At 37.8% G+C, this 23,107-nt stretch overlaps 1 protein-coding gene and 1 non-coding gene across 3 annotated transcripts; one reads left to right on the top strand and one right to left on the bottom strand.

The window, feature by feature from the left end:
* Positions 1–1,656: 1,656 nt before the first annotated feature.
* simc1 (SUMO interacting motifs containing 1) lies at positions 1,657–14,605 on the bottom strand. Of its 2 annotated transcripts, XM_036568768.1 has the most exons (11): positions 14,548–14,605; positions 13,919–14,033; positions 9,274–10,539; positions 6,954–7,207; positions 5,686–5,755; positions 5,411–5,562; positions 5,145–5,240; positions 4,867–4,998; positions 4,269–4,425; positions 3,537–3,621; positions 1,657–1,988 (listed from the first exon to the last, which is right to left on the bottom strand). In XM_036568768.1, the coding sequence occupies exons 3-11, from the start codon at positions 10,141–10,143 to the stop codon at positions 1,777–1,779; spliced, it is 2,028 nt and encodes a 675-aa protein (XP_036424661.1). In that variant the 5' UTR covers positions 10,144–10,539; positions 13,919–14,033; positions 14,548–14,605; the 3' UTR covers positions 1,657–1,776. The 2 variants fall into 2 exon arrangements, with proteins under 2 accessions (XP_036424661.1, XP_036424660.1); XM_036568767.1 differs by lacking the exon at positions 14,548–14,605 and having other exon boundaries at positions 13,919–14,486.
* A 92-nt stretch (positions 14,606–14,697) lies between these two features.
* On the top strand, positions 14,698–14,769 carry trnaa-ugc. Its single transcript has one exon. It is a non-coding gene; the product is annotated as a tRNA-Ala (tRNA).
* Positions 14,770–23,107: the final 8,338 nt, after the last annotated feature.

The raw sequence follows: 23,107 nt of genomic DNA, 5'->3' as shown, positions 1-23,107 counted from the left end.
CCCGAGCGAGTCCAAAATGAATAGGTTAGTATGGAGCATTTGAGTGAAATCATTTCAAGATAAAATTAAGATAAAAGAATGCATTTATATCCTGAACATACAACAGCATTAAACATTTTAACACCGCTGTTACAGTTTTAAACGCGTTTGAGCTCGAGTTACAGGATTTTAAAACAGCGCCACGTATACTTTCATGAAGTCAGTGAGCGCGAACAGCCAATGAGCTGCTCCGCTCGCCAACCAATCAGCACTCAGTAGCAGTAATGCTAGCATTGTACTGCCCAATTTGTACTATCCGTTTGCTGTTGAAAAGAGGAAGCATGTAGGCAAGCTTGCCTTTTAGCGAAATACATCCTTCTACTTTCTAAAATTAAGGGAAAGTTCTGGGCAAGTGATTAGAAACTATTGTAACTTTTAGTTTTTAGCTCCATTCACCCCCATTCATTGAGGCCCCCTCTGCTGTTTTGCAGTGCTGTTTTTGATATAACCAGGGAAATAGGAAGTGGCCAACCTCCTCATAAACAGGTTCTGGTCCAACTGCAATTAAAGGCGTTTTGGTAAAACAAGAACGCCCACATCAGGAATGCCCCCTTACCTTTCATTGGCCGATATGTCTGCAGAATGGCTTCTCTCATTGATGGATATGACTTAATAGTGAAAATACGCCAGCATTTATAAAGACGTTAATCATTCTAAATGATTATTGTTTCTACATATTTACTTAATGAGCATTTGGCATTTAAAAACAAGTATGTGCAAATGTAGAATAGTTTCTGTTGGTTCTTGGGGGTTTGTAATGTGTTTTGGCTTCTCTTGATGAGTTGACAATGTAAGGGATCCTATGTAAAGGACATCCTAACGTCACATAAGGGGCGTTTCTGGGGTAGGCGTGTCAGCATCACAGAAACGCCCTCATGTGGTGCTGCAATTAGACCCTTCTCAGAAAAAGGGAAGTTTGAAAACAATCATGTGAAAATGAATGATGACTGTTTTTGGGTCATAAATCCACATAATCCACAAAATAACATTCAAGAAAAATGTAGGCTTTTCTGAGCATTCTCAAATCATAATACATTTCCTCAACTTTACTTACTTTTTCCTTCAACCTGAGTTTTTATTTCATTGAAGTCAACACTTTCAGTATGGTTTCAGGCCACATGTCAGAAAAATGCTGTCAAAATTGACAGATAGTGGCTTCTTTGTAGTGGAGGGAAACTACATTTCCTGGCAGACAATACCTTACGCCCCTAGTGAGCGCAGAAAGGGACAGAGCAAATGTCAAGCAGCACATCCCACAAGATATGACTCTAGGACCTATACTGGTGTGAAAGTTGTTACTAGGGATTCACTGATATGTATTTTTAGCTGATGCCAATCAAATACTTCTTCCAAAATGTAGAAATTGGGACTACATCTGCCTGGATTTGCATTACAGAGCAATAATTGTATTATTTGTATAGGGCAACAAATACAGTCAAATTGATAAAATGCAGGCATTCTAACCCAGCATCGCCCAACTGTTATGCTTTTTTGGGAGTATATTAAAAATATTGTAAACATCGATTTGAAATATTGAATAATTCTAGACATCTGTCTTGATATGATTCCAATATCATTGTGCATCCCTAGTTGTTACATTTAAGTGGCACAGCAGACCGAAGGTAACAGAAGGAAATCCAGAATAAAACACACAGACAAAAAGGAATACTGGAAAAAATATAAATGTATTCAATTAAAAAAAAGAAAAAAGTATAGCTTTCAAAACTTGTAGGTCCATTAATGCAAACGGATACTCAGTAAATGCTCCTGTAGCTGCGATAACGACTCTTGTGTTTGTGAGGGCAGAGCATGGCCAAGGTCCTCCACCGCGCGGGATAAGAAAGCCTCCGCTGCCTCTTGGACAGCTGCTCGGGTAACCTGGTCATTCTGGGTCCACATTGGTGCGCGAGTCAAAGTGAACCGCTCTGTGATGGAACAGCGGAGGTGACCTAGGTGCAAGACAAGACAAGCATTGTTAGTCTGACCACAAACCACATTTATCCTAATCCTAATATGGTCCTATTGTAAGCACTGAGAAAACACTTCTCTTTTTCGAAAAGTTGTTTTTCAGTCTCTGTCCTTGTAGTCTCTGCACAACTATGAGAGCTGTTCGTTAATATCGCCATTTATGCAGAAAGAAAGGAAATAATGAATGGTCATTTTGTTCAAAAAAATCTCAATTATTTCTTTTTTTTTTCTATTTTATTATTTTTCTACATCATTTGAGCACAGCAGCTGCACTTTATACTGTGTGAAACATTCATGATGAAAGACCAATAAGAAATCTCCAAAATTACTTAAAATCTCATTACATTACCTTAAATAACAGGGCCCCTACCAAAGAAAACAGAATTTCTCACTTTTTTGAAATAAGAGTGGTATGTGGTATGTAAACATTCTTAACCTTCAAAATATTCAAAATGTACTGTTTCACTCAATGCAGTTCGTATATGGAAAACAAGGCGTAAAAACAGCCTGTTTTGATTTCTCTGTTTAAGTAATGTCACGAAAACCAATGCATTTACCTATATCCACTCCTTCACACTGAAGGTATAAGGAGTGTCTCATGCCGGACTGCTTTTTGAATCAAGCACAATAAAGGACAACTAGAACAGAACTAATTTATATATATATATATATATATATATATATACACACATATATACATATACACACACACACACACACACACACACATATATATTAAAGTAAATATATTACACATATTGTATTAAAGCATAGTAATAAAAACAGCGTGTTTAATTCTAATGGTTAAAGAGAGGTTGGAAAATGGTCATGTAAAAATGGATGATATTTTCAGTATCCAAAACCACACAAATGTAATAAGTTTACCTCAAAGGAAAATGCAGGAAATGGGCCTTTAAAAGTAAAGAACGTTTTCCTTTTCTTGTAAAGTTACCATTTTTTTTTTTATTTTTGGACAGCAATGATTTACTTTTCTTGGTGGGTATTGCTAGTATTCCACTGAACTCCAGAACAGATTAGGTACGTACAGAGACTAAAAAACAGCCCTTGTCTTTCTTAACACTACTGGAGCCAGTTTCACAGACTCAAGCTTAAAGTCAGCATTAGTAAGAAATCTTAATGCATTTTCCTTCCATACTGTGAGTAAAACTGAGCTAGCTGAGCATTTTCGCTCAGTGGTAGATGGGGGTGACGGGCAGGTAGAGGGAAGTGAAACACGATATTATTGGTTAATTATTTTTTCACAATCAACAATCGAAAATCTGAAGATGTTTTAGATGCAGGTAAAAGTCACTACTTTGTCCTCATGATATGATGAATTGTGCTTCATATAATTCAGGCTTCATATAATAAGTAAAAAGGCCAGTTTTGATTTCAGATTGGCTTTTTACTCCAAGACTTTCTGTGGTAGATCTCCATTTGGACAATTTAATCCAAACGTAGGACCACATCTGGGAAACCAGTTCTTATTACTCATGTTAAAAGAACAGCATAGTGTTTAGTTTTTTCACCTGTCATCACTTCTTCATAACTGAGCATGAGCATCCACACAAGTTGCAGAAGTTCATCCCATTTTTTCCATCTTTCTGTGCCATCCTGCATCAAAAAAAGAATACAAGTCCAGTGCAGTTCAACAAGCAATGGTTTACTAATCAAACACTGCTTCACGACAATCATGCAAAATAATTATGGCGGGACATACACTATACGTCCAAAAGTTTGTAGACACCTGGTCATCTAATGTTTCTTCTGATATGAAGGGTATTTATGGGGAGTTTGTCCCTCTTTGCTGCAGTTAACAGCCTAAATGTTGGAATACTGCTGCAAAGATTTGATTGCAATCAGCCACAACAGCATTAGTGAGGTCAGGTACTGATGTTGGATGATTCAGAACTAATCACCCCAACTTATTCCAAAGGTGTTGGATGAAGCTCCATTATTCCAGAGAACCCAGTTTCACTGCTTCACCCCCCTAATGCTGAGAGGCACTACATCACCTCTAGCCACTGCTTGGTAATCTTAGGCTCATGTGTAGCTGCTCCACAGCATTCTACTGTAATGGTCAATGCTTATTCAAGCTGTGTGGGTGCAACTGATTGCCTGTCAGCAATAGGAGCACCTTAAAGTGGCTGAATTCACTCATTATCAGTACTTTTGGACAAAATAATGTACAATCAGCAAATGAAATGGTGACACTGGTGCCCTGAAGTTAAACACAATGCTGAGGGTTGTTTCTGCCTCACCGATGGATCGGGTGCCAGTGTGGACGTCTGCAGGAAGTGGAGCAGCAGTTTGAAGGACATGGGCAGAGGTCTTTTCTGAGAGCAGGCCTGGTCCAGCAGCAGCTCCAACAGCTTACATCTCAGCAGGTTGCTTTCCAAAGTGCTTAACAACAATAGTCTAACAAACAAAGGGAAGGAAAATTCACATGATGTTCTCCAAATGTCTTGTGCATCATTAATCATGTAACAAAACAGCAGAACATAGTCACCACTGCGTTGACAAACAGAAGACATACCTCTGACATTAATACTGTAACACAATGACTGGCAGGAAATGCTGAGATGTTAGAATAAATACAAATAAACATAAATACAGTAAAATGTCTTCTGGACACGCCCAGCCATGACATATTTGTTCAATTCCATCAACGGCACACTTAATTTAACATAAATCCATGAAACCTTAATATTGTCTGATCTTATTGGCCATGAAGCAATGTTTTTTTGCAAGCATTAAATGTTTGTATTTAGCCAACTCACTGATGCTGCAAAAAGAATGTACTGATTTGATTGTTTTATTGCCTTTGCTTCTTTATGTAACTTTGCCAACAGGTCTCACCTGAGCTGTCTGCATGGGGCAGTGCTGTTGAGGCTGTTGCACAGCTCCTGAGAGAGCTTATTGGAGCTGCAGGTGGGTGTGCGGTCCACCTCCATGGCTAATAACAACAACCTCTGCAGAATCAGCAACATCCTACAGAAAACCATAGCAGGGTTTAAAGGCCTACATCACAGAAACCAAACCTTCTGATGAAATCAAAACAAATCAACACAAATTAAGCTGCAAAAAACAGCTTTCTGGAATTCACTGTTTATAAGGAGTGTTGTTTACAAACTTACCTAAGACAGCAGTTTTGTTCCCTTTTTTGTATTTTTTCATTCTTTGTTTTACAGAAAGATTGTTTGGCTACATCTAATAGCCAATTCATAAGATCCCTAGAAAGGAGAGGGAGCTAATGTTAGTATTTACAACATACACATGTATGGTATATTGTGATATACAGCTGGTTAAAATAAGTTTTCAACTGAAAAAATTATCTTGAAATGAGTTACCCTGCACTGCAGTCATTTAAATGAATCTTTCTGCCAGTGAAATTGTGACTCACCTGACCTGTCTGAACTTCTGATGACATGAGAGCACTGACTTAGCAATAGAAAGATGAAGTCGTAGCATTGACAGCTTAAAATGGAAGTCATCTTCCAATACCTGCAGCACATACTGAAACAGCAGACACCGGGCCTCACTCCGGACCCCTATCTTCGTCCGTACAGATATCCAACAACAAACAAAAATGATCACCCATTAAAATCTTGAAAAAACAAAATGTTGGAAGTGAAATAAATATGTTTTAAATATTGCAAGCATTCATGTGATCCCCACCTGTTCAGTCATTACTGCTGATAACAAGTCCCAGTCCCATGGAACTGTTGCTATATCTGCAGGGTGGTATCTGCATGAGAAAAGAAAACCGTTTCTTTACTAGCAGGCCGTAACTTTTTTACCCATCTGCTCTTTTTCACCATGTTGCTAAACTGTTCTTTGTTTTTCAAATTTACATAATGCACTGTAACATAACAATCAGTATGTTAACAGTGCCCATTTTATCACAGTCTTTTTAGACAGAGAAGAATGATACAGTACTTTGCAAAAGCAAGAGACCACCCCTAATGTATTTAACTTCCCGACATTACCAGTACGTTATTCTTTTTTCAGGAGATATTTTTAAAGAGGACTTTAAGGATGGGCACAATGTAGAATAAGTGGAAAAAAATGGAGTTTAAGAAATAATTTCAAGATATAGAGAAAGATTTATAGAAAATGGGACCCTTAATAACTGTACAAAACCTGGCAGAGCAACACAACTGTCCCCTTCAGATAAACAGCACTTTAAAAAGTTTTCATTTTGGAAACAGATGGGAAAACTAAGCTCCACATCAGCTCTTGCTTCAGAGTTTAAAAAAATCCACAGACGTTTCTGCCCATCCTTCCACTGTGAGAAGACAACTCAGTGTTATGGGTCTGAAAGGATGTGTAGCTGTCAAGAAGCCTCACTGAGAGAAGGAAATAGATGAACATTTGCAAATCAAACAAAGGAGCTGCTGGTGTTCTCAGAACAATGTACTGGCCACCCCAGTGTCCACACCTCAACATCACCAAACTTGTTTGGGGTTACTTGGATGGTGAGAATCAGAAACTGCAAAAAAAACTTCTACAACTGAACTTTGGAGACTTCTTTAAAAACCTGAAAGTAAGTCTCCCTTAAACAATATAAGCTGTAATAAAGGCAAAGCGTGGACACAGTAAATACTGAAGAAAATTATTATTTTATTTAGTTCTTAAGGCTTCTGTGTAATTTTGTGTTCCACATATGTTTTCTACTTTTCCCTGATGCAAAAATAATGAATAACTCGTACTTAAAGGCCGTTTTGAATGGAAATTAAATAAATGAAAGGTGGTCTCTGACTTTTGGCAACGTACATCCGTACCTAGGGCTTGTACCTAAAGAGATTACAAAGGGAAAGTCGGAATCGGCAGATAATTCTTGAAATCAGTATCAGCAGTGGATATGAAATAGATGTAATCTGTGGATCTCTACTCTAATAACAATGGAATGATGGTCATCACCACGAATGTGTGTTTCCACTCACTTCTGTATCCTCATCAGCAGGTTGTAGGCCTCTAAGGTCAGCACTTCAGCACACTGCGGATCCAGGAGGATTCCTCTCAGAAGGTGAGTGGTGATGTCCAGTGGAGGGTAGTAACGAGGCTGTATTAAATCCGAGAGCAGCTGCACAGTGCCCTCTGGGTAGTTCTCTTCTATTGTGCTATAGACTAGGCTCAGACTCTGTCTGCACAGTGGTTCGGCTGCATTGATGTCTTCTTCTTCTGCACCATGTTCAGGCTGTTAAAAGAAAGAGCTGGATTAGCTGAATGTAGAGAGGCACACATATGCTTTTTGGCCAAAAAAGAGAAATTGGTAAATTTCTAATTTGAGAAACACTTATATGGATAGTTCAAGCAAAAAAAATGAATTCAACAGTTTTCCCCTTATGCCTAATGTAGTCATTCAGACATGTTTAGTGTCCGAATGTTTAGTGTCATGACTGGAGCTACGAGCCTAATGTAAATAAGAAGTTTTATGCATTGTGAAAATTACATGCCTAAATTATCACATACTTGCTAAGTAATAAACAATTGTTAAGTAACTTCTAATAGACTTGCTCATGTAGTCTGACACTATTACTTACAACCCCATTTCCAAAAAAGTTTGGACGCTGTGCAAAATGTACATAAAAACAAAATACAATGATATGCAAATCATTTAAACCCTATATTTCGTTGATAATAGTACAATGGCAACATATCAAACATATCACGCTTGGGCAACAAAAGGCTGTCAAAGTTGTGTAAAGCTAAAAAAACACCTGGTGGTTAATTGGCAACAGGTCAGTAATATGATTGAGTACAAAAAGAGGCTGAGTCTTTCAGAAGTAAAAATGAGGAGGGGTCAAATAGTGCAACAATTCAAGAATAACGTTTCTCAGTATAAAACAGCAAAGAACTTGGGGATTTCATTATATACAGTACATAATATCATTAAAAGATTCAGAGAATCTGGAGAAATCTCTGTATGCAAGGAACAAGGCCAAAAAACAGTACTTGCTGGCAATGATTTTTGGGCCCTCAGGCTCAGCATGGGCCCTGCATGGGCTCAGGAACACTTCTGAAAACCACTGTCTGTGAAAACAGTTTGTCGCTGCATCCACAAATGCGAGTTAAAACTCTACAACGCAAAGACGAAACCATATATAAACAGAGTCCAGAAATGCTGCCACCTTCTCTGGGCCCGATGTTATATAAACTGGACTGAGGGGAAGCGGAGAAGTGTCCTGTGGTCCGACAAATCAAAATTTGAAATGTCAAATCACATTCTGCATGTATTACAGCAGCATGGCTCCGTATTAAGATTCCAGGTGCTAAACTGACCTGCCTGCAGTCCATATCAAACCATATCAAACAAAAATGGGAAAACATTTCACTTTCAAAACTACATCATACTTTGTAGTATTTTCCTTTAAAAATACAGTATTTTTCTTTAAAAGTACAGTTTACATGATGCACATCATTTCATCCTATTTTTATTTATATTCTGCACAGCATCCCAACCTTTTTGGAAATGGAGTTATACAAAAATGGACAAAATACTGACAAAATTCATGCTTTAATGCTGCTACTATTGTTTTTAGCTAAGCAACATAGCTAAACAGTCTATTATTATAGATAACACTATATCAGTATCAGTATATCTGTATATTTACAGTATATCAGTATATGTGTTTCAGAAGAAACAGCTGAAACAGTCTATTTATGTCACTAACTAGTGAGATACTCTATATAGAGGGGGTCCTCAAAGTCTAAAGTCAAAGGCTACAAAGTCTAAGCCCTCTAGTGAAAATGTTTTGCATTCTTTTCTAAATAGAATACAAAGCTTTTCATTATAAATTATATTATCAGCATAACAATTTTGGTGAAAAGTAGAATCTTTAAAATATTGACATAAATTTTGCTGGGGGGGCTGTATACCCTTCTACCGAATGCCTGATTTGGGTAAGGTGACCTTAGGCTCATGTACAGCTGCTTCTATTCTATTGGCAATGCTTTTCTATGGAGATTGTACAAGACTTGTACAATTTAATACAAGTTAGAAATGGGTGCACCTAAAAGTAGCTGAATAAACTAATTAGAAGAGGTGTCTAAACACTTAGAACATAAAGTGAATACATAAACTACATATATATATATATATATATATATATATATATATATATATATATATATTTAAATGAATTATTCATTTAAATAACTTTTGGCATATAAATATATTTTATTAAATTGTCAGTTTAAAGACAGCAAGTCAAAGTGGAGCATGTGTGTGCCACAAAGAGAAACAGCAAGACAGATCTTTACCACTTCCTGAGCTCCTCTCCCAATCAAGTGTTTCAGCTTCTTGTACTGAGCCAGAGAAATATGCTGCTTGACTTGCGTGTGGGATTCTGAATGATTACCATCCTCATCCTGATCATCCATGCTATGCCTTATCCACGGACTAGAAGGAGAGCTTTCTGATGACACTAAAGCTTTGGAGTCTTTACAACTTAACAACAATGTCTCTGTGGAGGAAGCTAAGGGTGAAGGTAGACTAGGGCTGCTGGGTGGACTCTCCATGGCCAGATCATGTGAGCTGGCTAGTGTGTCTGGAGAGTCCCCAGCAAGGAGTTCTGTAGATGTAGGACTGCAGGGCTGTCCACAGGGCAGGCTGGAGGTGGGAGATGCTCCACCTGAGGTAGGTAATGTGTCACAGGGGAACTGTGACTGAGCTTGAATGACAGGTGATTTTTGCATGTGTTCCTTTTCATGCAAATCTGTAGTTTCCACAGGAGTGTTGGTAGGGGATTCAGTACAACGCAGACCGGAGAAGCTCCATGGTGTGGATAACAGCTCTTTGTTATCTCCAACATTGGATTCTTCAGAGAAGAGAATGTCATCTATTTCACTTGGGCAGTAGTACGGACTGTCCAGGCTAAAAGGAGAGGGGTCCTTATCAAGCCAGCTTTGTGGAAAGTCCAGGTTTTCATCATATTCCTTCTGTAGCTCGGTGCTGTGATCAGCTGGTAATGTGTCTTTAGTGTTCTGGAGCGTCTGTGTGGGTAAAGTGTGAAGTTCTTGTGAGTTATCAAACATCTCTGAATGTTGTGGTGCTTTGATAGCAGGCTGGTCAAGTCCAGATGGTCGTTTCTCACGTTGACAAATGTCACCTGACTTCTTTCGGATACTCATTTCTTCTAAACCTGAGTGAACAGAATCATATTGATCTCTGGAACACCTCTCTTGACCAGAGGACACAGAGACAGGAGGCTGACAGCCATCCCCGCCATCAGGATCCAAACATATTACATTCTTTTCAAGGTTTACATTACATGACAAATGTCGAATGTTTCCACAGGGCTTGGTTGCAGCAGTGGTAGATGATTCCACACAACAGTTTTCTGCCTCTGTAAGTGTGCAATCCGCTGTTATTTTCTGTAGCTGTGTATCAGAATTAGAGGAGTCGCTGGGAAGACTGTCATTATTTAGATCTATGACTTCTATGGCAGAGCTTTGTCCTCTTCTTGATCTCAGTGAGTACCTTGGCCCCAAAGTGGAAAAATGATGTCCTGTGATATCAATCAGAACCTGGGAAACATGGACAAAGAGTGAGCCTTAGAGAGTGAGCCTTATATAGGTGATCTTTTCAACACCTTTTTCAAGTCTGCCATGCCACCCTCCAACAAAATAAACCTCAAAAATCACAACATATAGAATTTTTAAGTAACTTAACCTCTTATTCTCTAGGGTATATTTTGGTATTACCATCTGAATTTACATGACCAAATCATAAGGCAAATAATTCAGCAACTTTATGAAATAAACGTAAATTTTTATTTTATTTTTTTATTTTTGGTAAAGTTCCCCTCAAATTAACAGGACGTGTTTTATGATCATACACATATTGCTGTGTTTACAATTTACTGCTGAAAGCCAATTAGACACTCTTTGTATTATTTTATAAAATAATTTTCACAGAGCAGATCACTGAAAAGACACCTTCTGTTTATAGTTTATAGCCCAGATTTGTGGGAAAAATTGGTCGACTTTCAGTAGACAAAAAAATTGTGAGCTCAGCTTCTTCTATTATAAAGGTTTAAAATTACATTACCCATCTATTTGACTGGAAAGACGACAGTTACAGCTCTCATAGAACACCAATTTCTGAATGTAGCTTATGAAATATGAAAGTTGAAGTGGTTAAAAAAAAGCCCAGCCATCTGAATGTCGGTGTGTACATAGCATAAGCCCTGTCCCCAAATCCTGCACATTTTACTCTTGGTCTCTAATACAATTTCTTTTGATTCCCAGCATTATATCATTTTAAACATTCATTCTTTGATTTTTCGATTCTTTATTGAAATCATTACAAACTAACTGTATTAAATTGTATTTAAAAAGTCATTCTTGCAGTTAGTAAAATTAGAACAATTCTTACCATTTTATTAACCTCATAATCTCCTTATCCCTTAAACAGGCCGTTTTTGTTACTTCAGCCTGAGTAGGCAGGGCTCAACTGATGTAGGCTGAATAGGTGGTAATATGTAAATGCATTGGTTTTTTGTGATGAAACAAAAACAGTGAATTCAGTACAGGGTGTTGAGGGAACAGTAAATTTATAAAGTGTTTTATTTCAAACTAGTGAGGAAAATTCAGTTTTCCCTGACATGGGCCTTTTAAATTCTGGTTTGTCTGTGTGTGTATGTGTGTGTGTGTGTGTGTGTGTATATTTGTTTATTGTTAAAATAAGCAATAAAATTCTCTCCCATGGGCTTCCACGGGGTATATATCGACAGCAAAATTTTCTTTTAGAAACTCTAATTGCCATTAAAGCAGTAACACTATACTCTCCAGCAACTGTACCATTTCCTTCTTATAGTGTGACCTCATAAAGAACAGATAAATCCTATAAATCCTACCACATAATCTTATAATTCACCAAGGATTATTTTACTGCTCTGCGCTTGTTTAAATGGTGGACTTGATGCAACTCTAAGTGCCTTGGAAGCTGACTTTTTTTTTGCACTTTGTTTAACTTTAGAAGCATGGATTTCACAAAGAAAAACAAAATTCTTTAAGAAACGAGGAAACTGTGAGAAGTCATTTTGTATCAACTTAGTTTTAAAAAAGGAAAAAATCTATGATGTGCTTCTCCCATGTCACTTAAGATGTTTATGTTGGATGGTATGTGATGGTTATTTGTATATAGGTATATCATCAGTGGCCAAAGTCCATAATTTTTATTATTATTATTATTATTATTATTTATTAGCAGGATTTCTTTGTTCAGCCAGATAACTAAGGCCCAAAGTCAAGCCTGTCTAATTTTAAGAAAGGTGACAGAACATTCCTACTGGACAATCCTCAACTTCAGGGCTTAATTTATCTGACTAACTGAGAAGTCTTGCTTTGTGAAAGGACCTCCCCACCCCCAGTCTGCAAAACCTTCATTACTATTAACAAAGCAATGTAAATAATGTTACCAAAGTAATACAAGAAGATCAGCCTCAGTGATATGTTGTCTATACGGATGACACTGATACAGCAAGACTGCTTTATAGTTTTAGCGATATTTTAACACAACTACAGAGCATTATAGCCATGAAATAAGGCCCAAACATATACCTGTTCCCAAGAGGTTTGTTTTTAGCTGGTTATTTTGTTTGTATCCAGGCCTTGGCAGTTACATGTGTGCGAAAGTTGACAACACATTCTCTACTGATAACACACTTCTGCACCATTTTAATGCACAATTATTGTTTATTTAGTGAATTTAAATTTATAGAACAAATTATGGAAATAAATAAGGACTGTGCACTAAAATTTGCAGAAGATACCATCTTTAAGTTTCCCCTCTGTAGATGATGTGTTCATTTTTTTTCACTTCAAATCAACAAAACATGTCATTTGACTGGGGGTGTTCAGACTTTTGCATATGACTGTATTTAATCGGTGCTTCTGATTATTTTGAAAGAACAGTTTAAAATCCATAAACTTTAAATAAATAGTAGATTTAACATTTAGAAATATTGTGTAAAGTTGCCTTTGGTGTAATACTACAGAATTAGAAAATATCACAAAATATCACACTGTGACCAGCCCTGGATTAGAATCTGTCAATTAAAAAAATGCATTTTTTAAAAAACATCAGAGTCAGAATATGCAAAGGATGAGACAGAGTGGCTTCAGCTGGGCGCACAGATGTTCAGATGTAATTAAAACAGAAGAACGTCTTGCTAGACCAGTTAGGCTGCATCATGACTAAAGAGACCCTATTGTCCTTAGATTAGTTAAAGGGGAATTCCACCGATTTTTCAAAAATTCTCCATAGTTCAATTGTTAACAAAAACAAAGTCATTCAGAGTGGTTTGGTCTGAAATGCTACATTCTAGAGAGTCAGAATTGTTCACAGTGATGGTGATAGGAACCAGACGTCTGAGGAGTTTAATGCCTCTGAAAGCTCTCTCACAGAAAGTTATTACATGAATGAAAACGCTGCCTGATGTCTGAGACATTGTTTTGAGATAAACATTTGGGCTACAGTGTCCACAGTGTCCTTCTTTAATGGTGGAGATATACATGCAGGGTGTCATAAGGCAAAATAGTCCCCAGTACAACCTTTTGTTTCTAGATTTTACCATCATCAACATTATATATAAAAACTCAGAAGGCACGTGTAGGTAGGTTCACTGGTGGTTTTGGATGGTAAATAAAATAGATATATTTGTGTTGTAGACATCGTGACCCCTGGTTCCTATCACCACCACTGTAAAGAAATCAGTCTGTAAGTTTCTCTGCAAATGAACCACTTCACATCAGACCATTCTGACTGACTCTGTTTACATCTCAATGACTGAATTATGCATACATTTTGAAAAAAAATCGGTGAAATATACTTTTAATATCTTCTATGAACACTTTAACCGACTTAACTAACCCAGTTCAGTCCCCTCAGGTGGTCACTTACAGGTGTAACGGGGAGCAGCTCGGCTGTGATAAATGGCACCGCATCTTCTCTGCCGTTACTGTAACTGGCAACAAACTCTATATCAGAGTCCTCCTCCTCACTGCCGGGGCCGGAGCTGAGTGAAATAACATCCATTTCAGCCGTTTGTGGAGTTCGATAAAACCAGTAACTGCCAAATTAGGCAGTTATGTCTGTAAAACGTGTGTCATGTGCTGTATATTAGCGCAGATAGTTAAGATAGTCATACTCAGTTTAGCTAGAACTAAGTTAGCTAGCTAGGCTAGCTACAACAAACGGCTAGTCCAGAAGAGCATAGCTTCGGTAAAATAGGTTCTTAAGTTAGCGTAGCTGTCGGCTAAGTAGCTGCCTGGTGTACAGCTTTCGACGCTGTCTCAAATCGCCCCCTGAATTATTTGTTAAAATGGATAAAAACATCGCCTTATAATGTACACGTAAAGTTACTTGACGGATGGCCAGTGAAGAAATGTTGGTCAGGTTAGCGAGCTAGCGCCAACACAGGCGGGTCGAGGCAGCTAAAAAACCACGACGAGATGTCGAAATGATTTGGAAAGTGAAATTGAAAGTGGATGCAGCTGATGGGAAAGACTGTGAACTGTTGCCTGACTAACCTCAGCTAGCTTAGGTGGGAATTGTGTGGAAGTTGTGAACTCTCTTCCTGAAGTTTCAAAGTCAAGGATGTGTTTAAAAACGTAAAGCGACGTGTCGTCGCAGCTCACTGTGGTACTGTAGGTCTGTCATTGGGAGCTGTTGTCGTAGGCGGGGATGTAGCTCAGTGGTAGAGCGCATGCTTTGCATGTATGAGGCCCCGGGTTCAATCCCCGGCATCTCCACTCACATTTTTCATGTCCGAGTATTTCATATTAAAGCGTCATGCACAAAGGTTTTCAGCCGTCTGTGGAAGCATATAAGGTCGACTGATTCTCCTTTTCTCTGTTTCAGGCAGCAGAAAGTCAAAATATTGACTTTGTCTCAAGATAACTTGGTTTCTTGCTTGAGGTGAATGTCCAGGCTAATGTTTTGATCCAGGCTGTCTGAGGCAATCTGGGGACATTACACAGATACCCTATCCCATATGAATTGGCCAATTGAATCCCTTGCTAAATACATTACTGGACCTCCACTGCTAAAACTAATTTAGCGAGAACAGCCCTTTAGTCATTAATTCAAGGACATAAGTGATTATTTCAAGATTCTAAGTCACATTTTTGAGAAAATAAGTCATTATTTTCAGATAGAAGTCAGTATTTTGAGAAAATATTGAATTATTTTGAGATAGTAAGTCAGTACTTTGGTATAGTGCTGCCAGAAACATAGGAGAAAAAAACACAGTTCTTCCTTAGTCACTCAGGGCTGCATCCAAATAGTTGAATGACGTTTCCTTTCCTCTTTGCTTTCCCTGATTTTTCCTGATTAGGTAGCCATGTGGATCCACATGCTGGTCAGTTTTGTGAATATATTCTGTGAGGCCAGGAGCTACAGATCAGGCAAAATCGAGGAACGCAGAGTTTCATTCAAGTATTTGGACGCAACACTTGTTATCGCATTGCTTAACAGCAGTGCATAGGGAAGTATTTGGACGCAACACTTGTTACTGCATTGCTTAACGGCAGTGCATAGGGAAGTACACTATATATCCAAAAGTATTCAGACACCTCTTCTAATTAGTGAATTTAGCTACTTCAAGATGCACTCTTTGCTAATGCAAGTGTCCAGTTGCACAAACACAGCTTGTATAATCTCCATAGAAGAGCATTGACCAATAGAATGGGACGCTCTGAAGTAGACGCACATGAGCCTAAGGTCACCATGCTCAGTGCCAAGTGTCGATTAGAGGGTCTAAAGCCCTCCAGCATTGGGCTGTGGTGAAGTGGAACTGCATTCTCTGGAGTGATGGAGCTCCAGCCAATACCTTTGGGATGAGTTGGAGTGATCCAGATCTGACCATCCAATACCAGTTCCTTACCTCACTAATGCTCTTGTGGCTAAATCCAATCAAATCCTCATAGCAGTGTTCCACTATCTTGTGTGAAGCCCTCTCAGAAGAATTTCCAACTTTTTCCATTTCTTTCCACCTTTCCAAGTTGTTCATTCAATTTTGTAATGGGTCTTGAACATAGAATTAGTCATGAATCACTGAACTCTGAGAGCTGAGCCTCTGAGCTGAATGGAGGACCACCAGCACTCTTCACAGTCTCTGGAATGCCACAAGTATGAATATCCTATCCTGCTTAGAATTGATGGCCTTGGCAGATGTTGTGGATGCTTTTTCTACCTCAGGAAACCTTGAATAGTCATCCATTATTACTTGCAAATGCTCTACAGTTGGCAAAGTCTTCCTCAGCAACACACCATGCTCCTCAGCAGCGACGATCCTCTTTTCTTCAGCAGTCCTGACCATGAGTGTGATGCAGGCAGCTAATGAGTGGTGGTCCTTGCGAAAAGGTGAATTAGCGTAGTTGAGGGTAGTTTTGTTTTACATGCCTTTAATATGAATATGTTTGGATGTGTTAATAAAACAAAATACATACATGAGATTAAGACAAGTATAACGACTAATTGGCAAGAGAATTAGTGAATCTTTCTTTTTTCAGTATAAAATGGACACCAGAGTTTTTACCCTTCAAAGAAAAGAAGCTTAACTGAGGTAAAGTATCTAGATAGCCATGTAGCTACTCTGCTAATTTTAGATTTTAGCATTTGAGTCATTTCTGTTGTTTGAGTAATCCATTCTTTCCATTGTAATAATGACTTGGGAGCAGTTGCCACTGTTCACCTTCACTGTACCACCTTCAAAATACATCATCAGAAGAGGGTTTCCTAGTCTTTCAACCCAGAAAATATCACTCTGTAGACTTATGCAACACAGCTATAGGATGCAATAAAGCATGTTTACAACATATGTAGTAATCATAACATCTTTCATTTTACAGAAGTGTCGCTTTATAAAGATCCCACCGGGTCATTCTCCATGTGGAGTGGAAAACCGTGTCACAAAGGTTGCAGGGCTTAAAAATGCTTAAAATATCAGGCACAGCTCCAAAAGTTGGTATGTACATTTACACAGTTGACGTAAGATCAAATAATACTTTTTCTTAATGATTTCTCTGATTTTCCTTTTTTTTTGTGATCCTGTTTTATAGTCGCTCTGCATCTGTAAAACAGCTCATCAACCGATTTTCAACATTTGAGAAACCATTTTTAACATAAAACAATATTTTGAAGAGGCTTAACTTAGGAATTTGTAGAAAACAGATTCATGTTTACTTGTTATATCATTAACATTAAACTACATTAATAAAAATGTGTATTTTGTTTTAAAAATCATGTGTCAGATTTTGGTCACTGGTGTTATCAGGACTCTTAAATTACATTTTAACACAGTATTTTCAACTCTATTAAACTTCTTCATTGGGTCGAGGCTCATCGGAGAGGAAGCATCTCAAGGCATGAGAAGGCAAGTCCACACTTGCACAAAATATTTAATTAATTTATCAGTAATTTTGTTTTTCAGGCAGCACAGAACTTCTATGTGTCACCAGTGTTATGAGCTTTCATGGCTGGGAAACCTAAAATTTTGTCAAAATAATGCCAAATATCATTATAATTACTGATCTGAAATAGTTGCGCAATTTAAAATGAGTCAGCCAATTTACAAAATCCACATTGTTAACCAGAATGTCACTGGTGTCACAGCCACTGGTTTTACACCATATTCATATAACACCAGTGACTGTAAAATATGTTGGGTGTTAAGCTCTCCGTTTTGCATATATGATAATAGGAGATGTTAATGGGCATATTAACATCATTTAGTTTTGGGATGAATTGTTTTTTTAAAAAATGTATCCGTCTGAAATCCCACTCCACATGAAGAATGACCCACCCCTGATTTGTAGTGGCAAAACCCAACATCGATGGTGAAGCTCAAGTTCATGGTAGCCTGTCACAAGGTCAGGTTTGGAGGAGCTCCACTGATTTGTGCTATCATGACATTTTTAGTAAGAATGAGGTGTCTTTTGTGCTTAATAGCTTCATTGTGCGACCTTGTATCAAAACACAGCCTGATTTTATCTGGTTGGTTGACCAGGGGTCTATTGCTGCTGCGTCTTTCAACCACATCTACGTATCACATCTACTCAATGCAGAATGATGGGTTATGCAGGGCTATTTCCGAAGCAGCTGTGGTTAAATGACTCAATGCTGCTGTTCACTGTTCCTTATTGTTGTATCATCCCAAACATGCTCCCGTGAGCCTCCGTGCAGCGCTCACAATGGCCATCTATATGACTGCAGAGTTCCTCAAAGCCTGATCTCAGTTGTTAGGGAGACAAGAGTTCACTCAGTTCTTTGTGGCTCTCAATCATTCTGTCTCTAACACACAACCCTATTCACACGCATGCATCCTGCTTTTTATCTGACAGTCTTAACATACAGTGCCCATCACCCTTCTAGCCCTCTAGGCGGCAGTGACCTATTGACCTATGTGGGCCAGGCTCATCACCAGGACAACAGAAGAAGCAATGCAGCCATTTCCGGATGCTCCTCTTTCAATCCTGGAAAACAAGGAGTTGTTTGTCATATAGATAGCACAAAGATAGCTTTAACCTTATTTGTAGGTTGTTGCTTATTAAATATTAGTCTCTAGAGTGAGATTTTTCAACTTAAAGACCTGGTAAAACCCTTTATGATGATGTATTTTGAAGAGTGAGGAAACTTTGAAAAACTGCAACTGCTTTGGGGTGGATATTTGTGGGTGGGCTGTTTTGAAAGACTTTTTTCGTTAGCTGGTGAATGTAGAAGGAAGCCAGGTAGCTTACGTTACTGCAAGGAAGCCACAGCCGTATAACTGTGGCACGTCTTAAAATCATCACTACAACGGAGGGAACTGATTACTTAGACGACACAAATACTAGTCAGATGAAGAGGACAACAAGTGATCTATAGGAGATCTATAGGCCTTACCTCAGTTTAGCTTCTTTTCTCTGACTGAAAAGTTGAAAATTTGTCTCTGGTGTCCATTTTGTGCTGAATAAAGAATGATCGTTTTCTTTATGATTTTGTCGGAAGGCCAAGATAAGGGTTACACTTATGCTACCTTGTTTGTATCGGGAGAGCCAGGCACAACCTAACACATAATGGTTTTTGTTGAATAATGAAAAAAATTAGGTTGAAATAAACATATTTCTATACAAGCAACATGTACTTTTCTACTACAAAAGAACACTTGAACTTTTTTTTCTAGCACATGGGTGGGTTGACTGTAACAGACAGAGGTTTAGTTGTAACACTTGCTAGAAAGGTCCGATGAATTTGTGCTAACAAAAAGTTAATTCAATGTATTTCTATGCTGTAAGAAACTAATATATGTTCTAACCATACTGCATTATATTATCTACCTTTAAGAAGACAGACAGCTCAATTGATAGATACACACACACACACACACACACACACACACATCAAATTATAAATGAAAATTGACATTAGACCGTGTGTCAATGACAGATTTATTGTTTGTCCAGTGAAGGACAGCAAATAAAAACATCACATATCAGTAAAATATGGAACATTGTTTCTGAATAACTACAGCTTTACCAGCTGTTAATATCAACTTCATTAATATACTTATTAAAACCAAAGTTCTAACATCTGAAAGATGTTAATAAAGTAGAAAATGTACTTCATTTGTTTTTGTTTACTAAAACTGGTTTAGTTGTAACACCATGTATCAACTAACCCTGCAGTACGGAGGCTGTACTGAAGCCTAGCTAACACTTGCTGTGAGCTTGACAGCTGCTTCAAAATGGTGCTACATTGTCAGCAACAAGATGGTGATTAAAGTACTATAAGGTTGGATTTTGTGATTTACACGAAAAGCTCAGTAACTGAAAAAAACATTTGTTGTAAAAATTACATTCACTGAAAACACTTTGGCACAGATCTTTCTAAAACACAGAGATCGTTTTGAATTTTGGTGGGAGACTGTAGCTAGGAAACGTGAGATTGTGGCTAGAAGCTCACACTGCTTGACCTACTTCAACAATATAAAAAGTCAGTGTTAAATTGTTCCCCGCATTAGGTAGTTCCCCGTGCTCCCCTGTTTATTAGCCTACAGCTCAGTGGCTCGGCCAGCGGTCAAAATTGGATGACACCACAGGGATTCCCATTGGTTGTACGATGTAAAATTATATAAAATCATGGATTCTGTCAAACCTATGAGATTAGGGGAGTTATGCTATGGAATACAGAAGACAGTAACAGATTAAACAGTAGTTTAAAGCTGTAAAAACAGACACATCACGCTCTCTTTTTCAGGCATTTTTCATTTGAAAGCAGTTTGAGAATTTCATTTTGGCCAAAACATTTTGTGCATACTTTATTGAATGTCATTTTACGATTGATTGTAACACTCGAAAATCAATGTATCTACATTTTTTACAATCTTATTGTTTATTAGGCTGTGCAGTTCAGTGTTAATGCTTTTACTCCCTATTTGTTGACAGGCTCTACGCAAAGACGTTTAGCAGATAACTGAGGTCAAGTTGCTCCGTAAACATTCACTCGGCCTCGCTGACTTCAGTGTGCTTTTTTGATGAAGTCGTTCCCCTGAGTCTCTGGGCACAGTACGGGCCGAGAGAGACTGACAGCACATCTGGAATTCCTCTATCCCCCTTTCTTTCTCTCTCTCTCTCTCTCTCTCTCTCTCTCTCTCTCTCTCTCTCGCTCTGAGCCCCTCTGTTTTTCTCCCTCCCGCTCTCTGCTATAATCCTAAACTCTTCCAAGACAGTATGTAAGGCTCCAACATGCCTAAATGCACTTATCTCCAAATCCCTCCGCTCTCGCCACAGTTTTTCATCATCACCGTCCTCCTTTTTCAGGACGAAAGCGATCCATCGTCTGATCTGTCGATGACTCTGCCAAGAATCTGTGAAATACAGTGTGTTTTTACATTGAAAAAGTAGTGCTTTGAATTTGAAAGTGAGTCAAATGTGTCAAGTGGTTGTGCATAAATAAAATGTTGCGTCAACACAATTCTTGCCAAAAGAAGTGAGCTGAAAGACAGCAATTGTATTGATGTAACATTTATAATTCACGTGCACCACTTGACACGTTTGACTCATGTTGAGTCAAAACCCCATTTGTTTCAGTGTACAGTAAAAAAGTGAATTTATTTGATTTACGTACGAATGAAACATCTTACATCCACACCATCATTGCCAAAAGTAAGTAGAATTGTGAATTGTGAGAATAGAATTGTGTTGGTGTGAAACTGTTCATGTGGAAATGATACACATTTCAATCAGGTAAATACTTCACATGTCCATGTAACACACAGCAGGTTTCTAATGTTTTCAGTGATTAAGCAGAAATTCCATGCATCTCACTGACCCAGCTATTCCAAACTCAACAATGCGTTCAGAGAGGCAGATCTGTGTTTAATTTTTTTAATCCTTTCGTTAAGAGGATTTAGGCCAAAAGTAACCACCCGTCACATCACGCACCAGCATGTGCTCACGCACACACTTTAAACAAGCCAACAACAGATAAAGAGAAGCACAGTAATCCCACAGAAGGCTTTAGTTTCATATAAAGAGACGTCTTCTTTCTTCTCGGTTGCACTTGACATATACAGTACAGAGCAGAAGTCAGAGACCAACCTTCAGTTATTTAATTAAATATTTAATAATAAAAATAATTTCCAGTCAAAATGGCTTTTTAGTATTAAAGGTGAATTTAAGCATTTTTTTAATTTGCCTATATAAGTTGTGGAGATGGAGATGTGGTTTGATGTGAAATTGTAGTTCATTGTAGAAAAACTTTCTGACTCAGATTTCTTTGCAGTGGAGGTGATAGGAACCAGGGGTCCTAATGTGTACAACACAAATATAACAGTTTTATTCACTATCTAAACAACCAGTGAACCTACATTTGGTTTTATATGTAATGTTGATAATGGTAAAATAGTGGTAAATCTGTGGTAAATAGTGTTAAAAATATTTTGTCTTACGACTCCCTGCATGCTATCAGCATTTATGCTTCAAAAAACAAAAAGTTTTAGGTCACAATTGTCTCCAAACTATTGTAGAATAATGTTTTAGGCATCAGGCAGCATGTCCATAACCATTTCAAATAACAGCTTTCAGACTCCTGAAAAGAATGGAAGCTGTAATAAAGGCAAAGTGTGGACATACTAAAAAAGAAAATCGCAAAAATTGAAATTATATTTAGTTATATTTAGGCTAATGTGTAATTTTCTGTTAAATGTATTACGGGTGAGCAGTATGACCATATTTTATTGATATGGTGGTGAATTATGTCACAATACACTTTCCTGAGCATATTGTGGATAGCATCAGTATTTAAAGATTGGATTTAGCACAGTGCAGTTTGTAAAACATTGAGTAAAAATGACTGTAGTTGTAAGTTATTATTTCTATTATTATTAGTATTATTATTATAGCATTTTTTTATGTTTGGCAGTACAGGTTCTATTTTGTCTGTTCCAACTTATTGAATCTCAGAAAAAGTGAATAACATGTACTTAATGGCTGTTAAATAAATAAAAGGGTGTTAATAAACAAAAGGGTGGCCTCTGACTTTGGCACAGTATTCTACACCTAAAAAATACTGGGTCCTTAAAAGGCTCTTCAATGGTTCTTAACTGTATTTTTACAGGTCATTACTGTAGACAAATGTGTTTGCTAAGAACTTTAGGCCTGGTTTCCCAATCTGGGTTTAAGCTGAAGTTTACACACTTCAAAAAGATGGTTCTTCAAGGGTTCTAGTGAAGAAAATGGTTCTATATAGAACCATGAACAGTCAAAGAACACTTTGCACGATTAAAGGGTTCTTCAGATTGATGGAGAATGTGACGTAGATGGTTCTATATAGTACCTTTTTAGAAAAGGGTTCTATATAGCACCCAAAAAAGGTTATGCTATTGTTACAAGCTTGACATTGTAACAATAGAAGAACCCTTTTGGCTGCTATATAGAACCCTTTTAAAAAAGGTTCTATATAGAACCATCTACAGCACATTCTTAAGAATCCTATCATGATGTAAATGGTTCTTTAAGTGTTTGTGATTCTTCGTAGAACTTTTTCTTTACTAAAGAACCCTTGAAGAACCATTTTTTAGACTACAACGGTAAATCACCATTAACTTTA

The sequence above is a fragment of the Colossoma macropomum genome, unplaced genomic scaffold (genome assembly GCF_904425465.1).
Source record: "Colossoma macropomum unplaced genomic scaffold, Colossoma_macropomum, whole genome shotgun sequence".
Taxonomy (NCBI): Eukaryota; Metazoa; Chordata; class Actinopteri; order Characiformes; family Serrasalmidae; genus Colossoma; species Colossoma macropomum.
The sequence above is the reverse complement of the archived record's forward strand: the minus strand, read 5'-3'. Positions and strand labels throughout refer to the sequence as shown.

What these genes read in the sequence shown, in the direction of transcription:
- simc1 (XM_036568767.1), bottom strand. Translation starts at nt 14,053, where the DNA reads ATGGATGTTATTTCACTCAGCTCCGGCCCCGGCAGTGAGGAGGAGGAC. An exon ending in CTGCTGATGAGGATACAGAA is followed by an intron (nt 5,756 to 6,953) that starts GTGAGTGGAAAC and finishes TTTCTCATGCAG; the next exon opens with ATACCACCCTGCAGATATAG. An exon ending in GCCCCATGCAGACAGCTCAG is followed by an intron (nt 4,426 to 4,866) that starts GTGAGACCTGTT and finishes TTTGTTTGTTAG; the next exon opens with ACTATTGTTGTTAAGCACTT.